General features: G+C 42.4%; 1 protein-coding gene across 9 annotated transcripts; it reads left to right on the forward strand.

Annotated features, from left to right (window-relative positions):
• The first annotated feature begins 1,906 nt into the window (after nucleotides 1–1,906).
• SPATA2 (spermatogenesis associated 2) lies at nucleotides 1,907–13,183 on the forward strand. Of its 9 annotated transcripts, none has more exons than XM_081867805.1 (4): nucleotides 1,938–2,056; nucleotides 2,950–3,130; nucleotides 7,047–7,476; nucleotides 9,653–13,183. In XM_081867805.1, exons 3-4 carry the CDS (start codon nucleotides 7,159–7,161, stop codon nucleotides 10,889–10,891), a joined length of 1,557 nt encoding a protein of 518 aa, XP_081723931.1. In that variant the 5' UTR covers nucleotides 1,938–2,056; nucleotides 2,950–3,130; nucleotides 7,047–7,158; the 3' UTR covers nucleotides 10,892–13,183. The 9 variants fall into 9 exon arrangements, with proteins under 9 accessions (XP_081723930.1, XP_081723935.1, XP_081723931.1 ...); XM_081867807.1 differs by having other exon boundaries at nucleotides 7,050–7,476; XM_081867804.1 differs by lacking the exon at nucleotides 2,950–3,130 and having other exon boundaries at nucleotides 1,907–2,056.
• Nucleotides 13,184–14,802: the final 1,619 nt, after the last annotated feature.

Genomic DNA, 14,802 nt, shown 5'->3' on the forward strand with positions numbered 1-14,802 from the left:
AAGGCTTCTGTTCTTTTCATAGAACTGTGCTCACACAGCACTTAGTATGTTAACTGCACAGGCTGACAGGGGGAAAAGATTTATCCAGAGTTTCACTTCCCCAAAGAAATAAATGCATCCTTTTTCTTAGAAACTGAAACTTGAGAGTCAAGCTCTCAAGGCTGAAGGCAGAAGCCCAGTCTCTGAGGTAGTTAACAGTGCATTCTTTGCCTGGCTGTGTGAGCTTTCACCAGAACTGTAGATTTCATCAAGTGCATTACAGACATTCCAGCAAGCCTGTTAAATCAGCTCAGTCATCCCCGTCTTCTTGTGTATACTATAGGCTGTGCTCCTGCTTTGCTCACCAGCCACATCCACCTTGTCACCCCCAGCCCTCTGGTCCCTGTCACTGCCCCCCCAACTAACCCCTAGACCTTCCCCTTTCCACCTCAGTCCACTTTCCGTCTCACACAAAGACCCCTTTCCTTGGTTCTCTTAATGGTCCATCACCCAGGCCATTGTCCCAATACAGGAAACCAGCCTGAATAATATTTTAACACTTGCAGGTACCAGGAGGTAGAAGGATGTCTCATATAGCCTACTCCCCCCCCCCCAAAAAAAATGCTGCATCCAACAGGAAAACTAGAAATATGTATGAGCCTTGTTCTGGTTTTGCAAAAGGATGTGGGTGGGAAAAGCCTACTTTGAATATAATTCATAGTGTGGAACGTAATTAGCACATACTAAGGGATGCTGCGGAACTAAGGCTATGTATTAGGGAGCCAAAAGGAAAACATTATGGTTCATGTAGCGGAATGTATGCACTGATATGGGCTTTAAATCTATCTTCAGGCAACACATGAAGGAAGAGAGGTTTGCTCAGCCTGACTGTTGAAGCAGGCACTTATTACAGCATTTGTTTAAAATCTTCTTTTCCCCTCAAGGGAAACGTTTAAAAACAGAGAAAGCTGCTAGAAAGTAAGTAATCATACAGCCAGCAGGCAGGATAGAGTGGGTTTGCTGACATTAGCTTCAGGGCTGGAGGATGTGAGCACATTTTACTTATTATGTTATTGCTCTTGTCTGGTTTGGAGGCTTTTTGTACAGAAGGAAAATTTAATGAACGCTGTTTTCTTCTTCATTGAAGTCCAAAGGTACTGAGGAAAAAACAGTGATCTTTTTAAGAATAGGACTATTCTTCTCTGTCTTCTTTCAATACAAGATGTTGGATGGAGTTAAAAATTAATGACATAGCTGAATTTCATTGATGTGATTGAGTTTTAATTATTGTAAAACAAATGTATCCTACTAGTTCCCTGGAGTGGACTGATGGCTCTGAGCCACTACAGATTAACTGCAATGAACTGGTAGTGAAACTTCCAGATTCTGAACTGAAAATCTTTTGCTGGAATTCCTCTCTGGATTAACACACCCTGCCTCATACCACCCCATCCATATTCTACTAAAATGTCTGGCCTTTGATTTCTGAAAGCCAGCAGATTCAAGGCAGGATTGAATCAAATGGATTGAAAATGACATCACCCACACATGACAGAGGTAGGAGGAGGTACAAAAAACTTTTGCAATTGCACAAATAACTTTTTTGGGGGGAGGGGGAAGGAGCCCTCCATTCCCCCCAAGAGAAACCCAACAATTAGCGAACAGATTGTGGTACTGCATTAGATGAGTGTGTAGGGAGGGGGCTGTGTATGTAAGAATGGAATGGGTTGTCCTAGCTGCCTACCCTACTGCAGGCTGCAACAATTTGTTACAGGTCCTACTGCCTAGCAGAAATCCATTTAAGTTATTTTGCTCAGAAGTGTATTGATGCAATGCAACGCATAGCTGCTGGGCTTTGGAGGGGATCCCGTGGCTTTACATTGTTTATGACGTCACACACGTGCAGGGAACGTCAATCTCCCGCTGATCCCGACGTTTCCATCGACTTAAGAAAAGCCCTTCTCTCCCCTCCCCACCCCTCCCCTTCTTCCTTATCTTTGCAGCTGCCAGAATCACCACCTGACGGACGTGTTCCCGGAGTAAGAAACGGGCACTAGCGAAAGGCGGAGCGAGGAAGGTGAGTAAGTATCATGCTGTTACTAATGAGGGTTTAAATATTATTTAAATATTAAAAAAGCTAAAGATACAGAATTCGACGCATGCGCCCTCGAAGACTCGTTTCGCCAGGCGCATAGATACTAGAAAAAACGTTAGAGCAACTCATAGATTGGGGAGGAAAGACCCCAAAAGAGCCTAACGCCTCCAACCCCGCTGTGGAAGCTAGAATTAGAAATAAACGAAGGAATCGGTATGTTTTTGCATGGCTGCGATTAGGTGGCGAGCATAGTTGCCTTCCAGCCTCCAAACAAAAGGAAAAAAGGGAAAAACAGAAGATTATGCTCATTTCAAACTTAGGTTGCAACTTACTTTCTTTTTTAAAATGTGATTTCTGCCCAATTTGTGGCTCTCCCCCGAGGCATTCCGTGTACAGCATGTTAACGCTGAGGCTAGTTTGGATCCTCAGCCTCCCTTTATACAACCCACCGCTGTCTGGCGTCGCACGCACACAAAAGCACAGCCCACTTTATCACTTATTTACTTCACTTCTTGATCATTAAAACACACACACACCCCAAACCAAAAGAATCCTCAAAGCGGGTGACGAAAAGATAACAAAACCACCTAGAATCGAGGAGAAAACTCCGCAACCTTCACTTCGCAAACATAACAAAGAACTAAAACGGATTAAAATTACCTCCGCTTCCTAAGCGCTTTTTGAACCAAATAACGCTTTTAAGCGGAGCACCGCGGAAGGCGCTGCCCTCCGCGTGGTTCTCAAGTGGCAGGGAGTTCCGCAGCGCCCCAAATGGCCCGAGTTTCCTCAAATGCTCCGCCGCAGCGGTTTTGTTTGGGGTGGGGGGGGGAGAGAAAAAGAACGCGGGGCAGAACTTTTTATTTTTATTTTTTAAGGCCCATGCGGACCCTCCGAGGGGCGAGTGTGAGGGACGCACACACGGAGAGAGCGACAGGAGTCGCGCTCACTTCCGGTTTCCGGTTGGGAGGCGGGGCAAGGAAGAGAGAGTGACAGGATGTTGCGCGTCCGGGTCACGAGCGACTTCCTGGCTGGCGAAAGTGGCGGCGGCGGTTGCAGGTCTGTGGTCCAGGGTGGGAGGCGAAGAGGAGGAGAAGGGGCAGTTGCTGCCGCCGCCAGCACCGCCGGGTTCTCGCGCTGCGCCTCGCGAGATTTCGAAGGGAGGGCAGAAGAGTCGGTGGGTACCGCTTCGCGACAGCGGGCGGGGGGGGGCGGGTTGGGGGCCGAAGGAGGACTGGGAAGCCTCCTGGGGAGAGGAGGGGGGTCCTCAGGCGACCCCCGGCTGAGGGGGCGAAGGGGAAGGCGGCGGCGGGTGAGGGGGGGCTGTCTTCCTACTTCGCCCGTACTTCTCCCCCCCTCGGGCGGGTTCTCTTCCCGGGGTCCCCGGGCCCCTTCTCGCCCTTGGCGAAGGGAGCCTGTGAGGATTCCCGAGGTCTTCGTTTGTTCGCCCACCCTTCTCTCTCTCACACACACCCCCGCCCAGTTGAGGAAGGACTAGGCAGATGGTCACCCCCTGCAGTTGCATTTTTTACGCTGGCCTTCCTCCTAGCTTTAAGGACCTAGGTTTAAGGATGTGTGTGTGTGTGTGTGTGTGTGTGTATATATATATATATAGGTTGAAGGGTGTGTGTGTGTGTGTACACACACACAAATATATACACACACAAATATATATGTACATACACACACACACACACACACAAATATACACACACACAAATATATATGTACATACACACACACACACACACACACACAAAAATATATACACACACAAATATATATGTACATACACACACACACACACACACACACACACACACACAAATATATACACACACAAATATATATGTACATACACACACACACACACAAATATATACACACACAAATATATATGTACATACACACACACACACACACACACACACACACATATATACACACACAAATATATATGTACATACACACACACACACAAACCAGCCCCCCCCCTCTCTACATAATGGGGGTAGAGGCTGGTTTTGTTCGTTTAAATCTACCCCCCTCCCCTGCCACACAAAACGTGCCTCTGTTCTGAGCGCTGTTTTTGGCCTTGCACCTTGGAAGCAGCTTAGGCTCGGGCTGATGGAGAACCGTGGCCGAAAAGTAAGGAGCATAGTGGTGCTTTCTTTCTGGGATTGCATTCCATGCCTGTCTCTCAGGTCAGGTTGTGCAAGGGACCAGGGGCCTATTTGTAGCTGGGGCGCACATCCATTGTAAGGACTGTGACCTTTGCAGGGTTGGTTTTTACCCCCCCCCCCCGGGGATGGGGACCTTTCCTTAGGAGTGAGGATCACCTTGCAGTTCTTTTCAAAATAGCTTGAAGGTGTTGATTGGTCACTTCATTGTTAGGCACTGACTTTCTGCTGGAAGAATTAAGTAATACACAGGGGCACAGGTCTTGTGATGTGAAAAGTTTCCAAAGATTACTCTCTTGGTGTTTTTAAATTTGTCTTTCTTTGTCTTTTTTATATTATTTGGGACAGTTTTCTGTTGTGGGACATCCATATATATTCAGCTCATGGTCCACAATCTAAATGAAGACTTAATTTAGAAAAGGGTGTACAGTAATCTTAGAAAGTGAGGGGCTCAAAACTATACAGTGGTACCTCGGGTTAAGAACTTAATTCGTTCTGGAGGTCCGTTCTTAACCTGAAACTGTTCTTAACCTGAGGTACCACTTTAGCCCAAGGGGCCTCCCGCTGCCACTGCGCCACCACCACACAATTTCTGTTCTCATCCTGAAGCAAAGTTCTTAACATGAGGTACTATTACCTCAGTTAGCAGAGTCTGTAACCTGAAGTGTCTGTAACCTGAAGTGTCTGTAACCAGAGGTACCACTGTACTAGTAATGTTGGAATTTCCAAGACTTTCCACCTGTATTTTTTGTACAGATTCTGCATGCTTAAGTGTTTGCCAAAGGAGTCAGAAGCTAATGCCCTGATTATAGTGTTCTGCATTGTAGTCTAAGGTGATAAGAAGAGATAAGCCTGAGACTGGAGAAAGCGCAGGTGCGTGGCTCAGTAAGAATGGCTTCTGGTAGCTGAAAACTTGGAAGTTTGTCTGGTGTAATGTTGGGCTAAATTCTTGGATCTGTAAATACATTTTCAAAAATCTGTCTTGTCTGTAAGCTTCCAGAAATAAAACATTTAATACCCATTTAACTTTACACAGTGAATAGGCCTCCTGCAAACTGCCTTGAGTTTAGTCTCTGCAGAGTCAGGGCTCTGGCATTTACATCTGAAGGTGCTAGTAAGCTACTTTGCAGGAACTGAACATATACAGATGGTAAGTCATAATTAGGATGGAAAAGAGATGCAAATATTATACATTTTTTCCAAAAGAATGTAGTTGATTCCAACACCTCTTAGTCTAGTGTTGCAGGCTGCAGTTCTACCTAGAACAACGTCCAAGTGAACTCAGTGTGATTTTTTTTCTATAGAGGAGTGTGCTCACATCACAGGGTAAAGCTCCTTCAGAACCACTGATAGACAAAGCTGAACAATTTGGCATTTGATCAGGCACTATGTGGAACTGCTTTTTCTTATGAGCAATAATGTTAATTTCCCCATATGATTGGTTTCGAAGTTGTGGATGATTTCATATAAGCAGGAAAATTGTTGTAGGAGTTGACTGTTCAAATTACACAGGCCTTCATTTTATTAGCCATTAAAGAAAAATGCCTAGTGTAGTATTCGGCTTATCCCATGTAGAGGGCTGAGTTGCATCCTTTTTGTCATTTATTACTTAGGTGATGAATTTGAATAGCAGAGTGTCACATTGCAGTAAGATTACATCAGGTTCTCTAGCCAAACAAAACTTTCGGTAGGCTTTATAGAATTGACTTACTTGTCAGTTCTGATCCCTAACCCAGTGAAACACCATTAACAAGCAAGATGACATTCCTCCCAAATGTTCAAAGAGTTTTACATATACCACACCAGTAATCCTTATAACAACCATTTAAGGTAAGTGAGGGTTGCCCCAATGTTGCACATCCAGCGATGAGACCAAGCACGAGTTTCTTGCCTAAGGCCACCTAAGTAAGTTCATAGTAGAAGGCACAATTTGAACTGGAGGCTTTCTGATTCACAGCTCTGTCACTAGGCCAGTATGCTACAGTAGCAGTCATTGTTGGTTTTGTTTTGGACACCCCCCTCTTTTTTTCCTCCCCCCTTTTTTCTTCTTTAATCCTTCCGCCCTCCTGGTTTCTTTTATTTCTTTGTAAAAATTCATTGTGGGACACTTGCCTCATAGTTTCCCAACTATTCACAACTACAAAAAGATGTTGGGAAAGGTCCAGAAACAGGCAACCCAAATTATTAAAGCGATGAAGCCGCTCCCCTGTGAGGAAAGTTTGCAGCATTTGGGACTTGTTAGTTTTGGGAAAATACAAGTAAAAGTGACGTAATAGAGATGTTAATACTAATTATGTATGGTGTGGAAAAAGTGGAAAGGGGAAGTTTCTCTGTCACATAACATGAGATTTTGTGAACATCTCAGGAAACTAAACATTGGAAGATTCAGGAAAGGTAAAAGGATACTTCTTCACACAGTGCATAGTTGAACTGAAATTCACTCGCTTCCAGAGGAGGCAGTGGTGGCTGTGAACTTGGATGGCTTTAAAAGAGGGTTAGATAAGATTGTGGAGGGTAAGGCTATCGGCGGCTGCTAGCCATGATGGCTATGCTCTGCTGCCACAGTGAGAGGCAGCATGTCTCTTAACACCAGCTTCTGGGAATTGCAGGTGGACAGAGCGCTGTTGCACTCACATCTTTATAAGCTTCCCACAGGCATCTGGTTGGCCGCAGTGAGAACAGAATGCTAGACTACATTGGCCTTGATTCAGCAGGCTCTTACAATAGTAAAGTAGGGTGAGAGATGAGAGATTTTAGTAGTAATGGTAAGTGATTTGTGTCTTCTTTTCTTTCAGAAGACTCTGCAGCACTATCTTACATTGCCGCCTCCTCCTCCCCAGCCTGCCTCACTGTAGCCATGAAAGAGATGAGGTAGCCGCCCTTGAGCGTGCTAGAATCTAACTTCAGATGGATGCAAAATATAAAGACGATGTATTTAGGAAGTATGTACAGTTTCATGAATCCAAATTGAATACCTCTGACAAGAAGCAGCACTCAGTTAGTGATGAGTGTCTACAAGTGACAGCTTCAACCTTACTCTGTTTTCCCAAGATTGATCCCTTCTACAGATTCCGGCTGATAAAATTTTATGAGATAGTTGAAAATTCACTTAGGTCCTTGAAATCTTCAAGTTTGCGTTCACTCCAAAATGCATTTGGCGTTCTGGAATCAGTTGGAGTTAATCTTTTTCTTTACCCTTGGAAGAAGGAATTCAAAAATATAAAGGTAAGAGTGTGCAAATATGTCTTTTGTAATCTAAATATTTGTGTTTTCAACTCTTAAAAGGGCGTCTGTTCTATCTGTAAGGTGGTGTGTAGCACTCAAATTTATTCCAAAGATTAAAAAATAAATGCAAGGCGAAAGTCTGGTTGCTTTTATAAATGCCTTTAGGGCAGTTGTGCCCAGACTTCATGCCCTTTGTTCAGACCAGTTAATCTTTATTGTAATTTAGGATGCAAAGTAGATTTTCACCTGAAATCACGATTCAAGAAAGCTTACCCTGTGAGCTTCAGTTGGGTTGGAATTTGGCTTTAAGTTTTGTTACTATAACCCTGATTTCTGCATTCAGCCTTGCCAATTCCTATCCTCGAGTTCAGTGAATATTTTCATTGCATTTTATTTTAGAATCACCTCATTATTCTAAATGAATAACTTCAGTGCAATTCCTCAATGTACATTTCTTACCCACTTCCCTAGTGCTCTCCATACTGTGGCCTGTAAGGAAAATAATGAAAAGTTCAGTCATGAAATGTAAAGTTAGAAAGAATAAATAATGAGAGTTTGGTATTGGTCTCTTTTTACCTACCCACCCACCCAGGAAAGTGTTATTCTAGCCTGAATTTTCAATTCTTTGCACTAATAGTTTCTTAATGATTAGTATAGATGGTGTGTCCCTGTATGGTAGGAAGCCTAAAGGTCAGCTACTGTATTTACAGCATGAGCTGGGCAAATCTTGATCCATCAGATGTTATTGGACTATAGCTCCCATCAACCATTGCCACAGGAATGATGGGAGTTGTGACCCTTCAGATGTTAGACCACAGGTTCCTCATTCTGATTTACATGGTTGAAAAATCCTCTACACCTGACCCATTGGATTCCTGTAGCCTTGATGCTGGTGTTCAAGAAGAAGAATCGCACACAGCCATTTCCAGGGCTTGTGTATATAAATCTGGTGTTGCTTCCCATAATCTAAGCTAATGTATAAATTGCTTTTCTAGTCCTAGTAACAGTGTTTTAGATCCTGATGCCAATTTATTCTCTGTATCTCCCCTTCCTTTTTAAAATACCTTTTAGTGTTTGGAGCAGTTAAGGATTCTATCTAGCAATACTGGTCATGATTCTAGCAAATATATCAACACCAAAACAGTACAGTTTAACTATAAATCTTTACAATTTCACTGACTGGTTTTAGCAATTTATAAATCTTTACAATTTCACTGACTGGTGCTACTGGAAGGAATTTTTTTATTTTGTTTTGACTATGGCAGACCAACACGGCTACCTATCTGTAACTGGTTTTAGCAAAACATGCATTTTCTGTACCCATCCCATCATTTCAGTTCCTCCATGATTTCCTAGGTACCAAAAATATCCAGTTGTCCCACCCCATTACACCTGATACAGTTCTCTATGGTAGATTAAAACAAAGTATACTATCGTGGAAGATGGGAGAACTTTTGACTTAAGAATACCTTTGGGTCACAGATTCACCCTCTGCCTGGTTTAATCTTTACTGGAGCATCATACTTAATTGTAGAAGTTGAATCAGAGAGCAGTTGGTATGGTAAAATTCTCTGGTGAATGTATTGCCACGGGGTGGTATTCATCTATTGTGTCCTGTCAACACAAGGATTTCTGCTTGCTCAACAGAACTTTCCCTGCCTGCTCCAAATCTTCTATGGAGGGTTGGGAATCCCTAGAACATATTTAGGGGATACACAGAGGGAGGAAAGACCTGTTGCACAAGCAGGAATCCGTATGCTGACATTACCACAATGTAGCCATGCTTTGGCTGCAACCAATTGAAATTAATTTGCCTTAGTGTGCTCAAGTGGATTGTGCATAGAATTATCCTGAATTTTAGCACCAAACCCTGTTTTTTGAAAGTGTATGACCCCCTCATGTGGTTATAACCAGTGCTTTTTCCCCCTTAAAAATGTTTAGGGGCACTCTCATTTTGACTCAAGAAAATCACCATTTTATAGTTCAAATTGGGGGAAATAAATACAGTAAATGGACAAAAGTACAAAGATTTACAAAATGTTTAGGGGTATGCATCGCCCTACGTCCCCCGTCCCCCCAAAGCACTGGTTATAACATATGTACACTATTTCAGAATTACATTTGAGCACTTAGTTGAATACTATGTTTACCATTTTTTTCTCTTTCCCATCTTCAGACTTACACAGGACCTTTTGTTTATTATGTAAAGTCTACAATACCAGATGAGGATATAAGACAGATACTTAACTCAATGGGATACATCCAAGAACTTGGAACTATGTATAAACTCAAAGACATTGTTGATACCCTCCAGGTAAAGATGGTATCATTTGAACTTTTCTTGGCCAAATTAGAGTGTGAACAATTGATTGAAATTCATTTGCAAGTGAAAGATAAAGGATACACAGAACTTGATATTGTAAATGAAAGAAAGAATAGCAGTGATGTCCGAGGCTGCTCAGATGCCTTGAAGCGTCGTGCAGAATGCAAAGAAAATCTAAACACTTCCATGTCACGAATGGTACTTCAGAAATCTGCAAGTGAAAGAGGCTGTAAAGATTACTTCAAACCCAAAGTTAGCAAAGCTTCTAAATCAGTGGATGCCTATGATAGTTACTTGGAAAATAAGAAGCCACCTTTGATGACATCCTTGAGTCTCAGAAAAGAACCCATTTTGGTTGATACTGAAGATGACATTAAAGATGAAATAATTCGTCCTTCGCCATCCCTCCTTGCCATGTCAAGTTCTCCGCATGGATGTTCCGATGAATATTTGCCAGTTTCATCCCATACCAACGGCATATTAAGAACGGGTATTCCATACAGTACTTACTATTCCCCTCAAGATGATTTAGATTTATATACTGACGCTGATTCTAGAAGTATGTTCAAGAGACAAGAACCCACTAAACATGATGTATGGCTGCTAAAGAACGATGCCAACCCGACTTACCATAAACGTACACATCTAGCCAAAGATACCACTTCCCTTAAGTGCCAAAACTGTGGATTATCTTGCGGCACCTCCATTTGCCAAAAGTGCGACAACTTGCTCATCTGCAGGCAGGAATATCCACCAATGAAGCAGAGCAGCTATTCACTCAAAACTCTTGCAAGTGAAGGCATATCTTCTGGGTCGGTGATAAGGGAGAAGCCTCAGTACATGTTGCAGACTCAAGACCGAGTGTCTCAGTACAGTTCAAAATCGAAGCCTTCAGGCTCTTCACGCTGTGGATTTTGCAACAGACCAGGAGCTACAAACACATGCACTTTTTGTTCAAAAGTTTCCTGCGATCCTTGCCTCACTGCTTACTATTATGATCCCTGCTGTCGAAAAAGTGAGCTTCATAGGTTCTTGCCAAACAATCAGTTAAACTATAAATCAAACCAGCTACCACACATGGTTTATAGATAGACCTTTATTTTTATCTTCTGTTTTTTGGAAATCCTATAATTTGGGACAAAAGGGCTAAAAACACAAAACATTCTGATGTTGCTAGAAGTATCCTACTGACCTCTTAGGAGAAATAAAAAAGTAGACATGCCCTAACATTGCACATATACATCTTAACATAGTGCCAGTCTTCAATGATGTGACTTTACAAATGTTGTCTATTCAATAATTGACACTGCTGCTACTGTTTTAGGTGACTCTTAGCTGCTTTTCCGTTCTAGATGGGAGAGAGGAGCAATTTTTCCTTTTTTTTTTTTTTAGAAGCAGGCAGGTATTGCAATTCATTTTTTTCTAAAGACATCATATGTCTGTGCTTTGTGGCTGTCACACTGCCTCATCCACATAACACAGCACCAGAGTAGTAACTAGAAAGATGACCAAGAAACTAAGAACAGCATTTTCAGTGAATTGTGAAATTGTCTGTTTTGGTAACTTGCACGGAATATTCCTTTGTGTTTGCCAAAAAAGTGATTTTTTAATTATTATTTTAAAAAAGGAAAATTAACAGCATTACTTAAGCTCCAAAAGGCAAAATCACCATGGCATCTATTCCTTGTGTCTCTTCTACTTTTCCTTCACCATCTCAAGCATATAAAATCAAATTCTAAACTGAATATTTGCTTTATTTTTCGGTGTTGCCAATACACCTTGTGTGTGTGGTTGTTTTTTTAACTGTTCTAGTATTAAGAAGTGAATCAGTATGTGTTACGTTACGCCTGGAGTGTTCCCAATGAATTATGATCAGATTCACCGTTTGTTGCACATGTATCAAATCCAGTTGTTTCTACTGTAAATAGGTGATTTGGAAGCAGATTATTTTTAAATAAATATATTCAGTATGTTGTGGTTTTTAAAACATATATATATATAAGGTCCTGTAAATGAAGTCTCTGGGTTATTTTTTCAGGTAACATTATTTTTTCCTTGTACTGTATTACACCTACAGCATATTACAGCTGTTGTGGTAGACAGGTGTCCCTCAAATCCATTAGTCTCTTTGCTTCTTTCACCTGGTTTGAAATTCTGCCTCTGGAGCTTTGTCAGAGAGAGGTGGGCAAGTCACTTGGCTCCAACCGTTTCATGCAGAAGTGAAGCTTTTCCCCTTGTAATGATTTTTAGCCACAACAAGGATGTAGAAGATTCAGCTATGCATACATGCTTTCTCCCATCCATGCTCACGGGAGTGTGTTTGCATAAAGTACACAGCCACAGCGCACTAGAAATAATGATGGTTAAAATAACAGGGATTGCACCATTCCCAGCCAACTGAAATTTCTTAAGCCACAAAGGATATCAAACTGTCCTTTTTAAATAATTCGCCCTTTATGTTTAATTGCTATTCCATTGCATTGAGTTTTGAACTTTGTGGCAGATTACATTTGACCTTAAAACTGCTAATTTTTAGGAGTGTGGTTGTTGATTCTAAGACTTGCAGTCCTTTCACCCTTTCTGTGACAGAAGCTTACATGAATAGCCAGTGTGTGGCAGGGGTGGGGGTGGCAGAAACATAAAGGGATTAAACACATTGTAGATTTGGTGAAATTCTTCTGTTGTGATTGAGCATCAAATACACTGTTTCACATGATCTTTCTGGAATGTTGCCAACAGCAAAGCGTTACCAAGAAAAGAATACATGGTTGAGAAAAGTAGAAATGAGATTATTGCGGTGGCATACTACTGCATTCAGCATTTTATTTTCTTTGCAGGCAAGTATTAGCTTGCTGACTGGGAAGGTCTGTGTAAAATCATTGCTTAAGTGAACGATGAAGGTTTTCATAATCTTAGATGGATTTTTTTTTAGAAGCATATATTCATATACCTGTAGATAAAATGTGTATATAATGCCAAATTTGAAATAATTTTACTCTTTCTAAAGTATCAGCCTGTAGAGTTCATTTTGATGTGTTCCGTTTCTACTCAGCATCTTCCAAGTACCATGCCTGTCTTTACTTGGCTGCTATACTGTACAGCTTCTAGTTCCTCTCTTGTTCAGGTTCCATACTGCTACTCACATGACACTAAATGAACAAAAACTGTGATGCCACGTAATTTATACAGTGAACCTAGCAGGGACTAATTATATTGCTTTAAAAAGAAAAGAAAAAACAGTCCTGTGTACATATTTGTCATGGAATACCTGTGGTATTTAACAGTGTTAAATTGCAAGTGATACCATGCAAACTATACTTTTATGTGTATCTTACTGTATGAGGTTGCTGTGATTGAGACAGTAAAATATATGTTAATTTAAAATGCAGCTGCTTGGCATCTGATTTGTTAAACATCTGAATTTCTGTGTTATGATTTGTAAAGAAGCACACCACTCTCCTAAAAGCTTGATTTTTGGGGGAGTTGGGATTTAAACATTGAGCTCATTTTTGTGGAGGGATTGTAGCACATACCGTAATGGCCAACCGCTTCACAATCCAGGTTATGCTTGCCCTCACCACAGTCTGAGGTTGTGTATTAATCCTATTTTCAGCTAAAGCTGGAAGATTTTTGATGCTCCTCCCTACATCTCAGCAAAGCCAGCCCCATGGTATTTGAACCTAGACAGGAGAGGGGATTCTCCTAATAAGCATTGGCAGTGGAAATCCTTTGCAAGGATTTATACTTACGAAATGGGGCTTTCTTCCCTCTCCTCCCCATGTGTCCCCTGGAACGGGTTTGGGGTTGGGAGGTCAAGAGAACACCCAGAACATACTGTGGGAGAAGAGGGGGCATTGTTCCATTGGGCAAGCTGCAGTGCTTGCACAGATGGGATGTGCAATGTCTAATCCCACCTCAGATATTTTTGCCCTTCACTTCCCTTCCTCCCTGAAAATAGATCATGGTGGCTGAGGCTGATGGGAGTTGGAATCTTAACAGCATTTGGAAGGCCACAGCTCCCCACTCTTCTGTTAAAGCTTACATTTGCAGCAAGATGAGCTGGAAACCTAGAAAGGGTGAACGTTTGAGCATACAGAGTTTTCTGGTGAATAGCAAAAGGTTTTGTTTTATTTTCTCTATGACACTTGTCAGGAGCTGTAGTCAAGCATAATAGATCAGCAATAAAAAACACGGTGTCAGTGAAGTTAACTCTCTTAAGAAGCCAAAACAGGTCTTGGGCCAATGAGGCAGTTTCAAGGACTGAAGGTCCCCACCACTCCCTAAGGCTCGTCTTCTCCAGGGTCTTTCCCAAGCAGTTGAAGACTCTGTCCGTGTACAACCAGTATCTGCTGTGCCCTTTTCTCTGTGTTCTAGGAGACCAATGGGGAGGGGAGCTAGTCTCATCTGGAAGGGGAGACTCCCTGGCTTCTTTAGCTGCCTACCTCATTGCTGCCTCTTGGTCTGTTCCAGCCTCCAGTCTGAACTGCTCTCTGCCACAACCTCTTCCTGCTCACTGAACCCTGTTACCTCTTCTACTTCCAACACCACCTCCTAGTCTGCCCCCTTTTCTCCCTCTGACCACTCATTGTCATCCCACCACCAGTCCCCTTGCTCTGAGCCTTCTTCCCCTGGGAGTTCTCCTGGGGGTTCCTCAACTGGTTCCTCCCACCACTTTTCTGTATCCACCCAGTCCATGACTTCACTCATATGACTACATCCCAAAAGCCATTTTTCAGCAGCGATAGAAACACTTGCTTTAGAGGCAGGGATCCACATTTTCTTGAACAACATAGAATTGCAGCATTGGAGAGACAGATTAGTCCTGGATTTACCAGTGCTCTTAAGACGGTGGGCCACAGCTCCCATCCTTAACCATTGGCCATGCTAGCTAGTGCTGATGGGAACTGGAGTCCATGGCAGCTGGAGGGGACCTGATTCAGTCTAACACCCTGTTTGATGTAGGAAAGCTAAAGCATCTGATTCTCCAACATCTTCAAGAGTTC

This window comes from Podarcis erhardii (genome assembly GCF_964252035.2).
Source record: "Podarcis erhardii genome assembly, chromosome: 6".
NCBI classification, from domain to species: domain Eukaryota; kingdom Metazoa; phylum Chordata; class Lepidosauria; order Squamata; family Lacertidae; genus Podarcis; species Podarcis erhardii.

What these genes read in the sequence shown, in the direction of transcription:
- SPATA2 (XM_081867804.1), top strand. Translation starts at nt 7,159, where the DNA reads ATGGATGCAAAATATAAAGACGATGTATTTAGGAAGTATGTACAGTTT. An exon ending in AGGAATTCAAAAATATAAAG is followed by an intron (nt 7,477 to 9,652) that starts GTAAGAGTGTGC and finishes TCCCATCTTCAG; the next exon opens with ACTTACACAGGACCTTTTGT.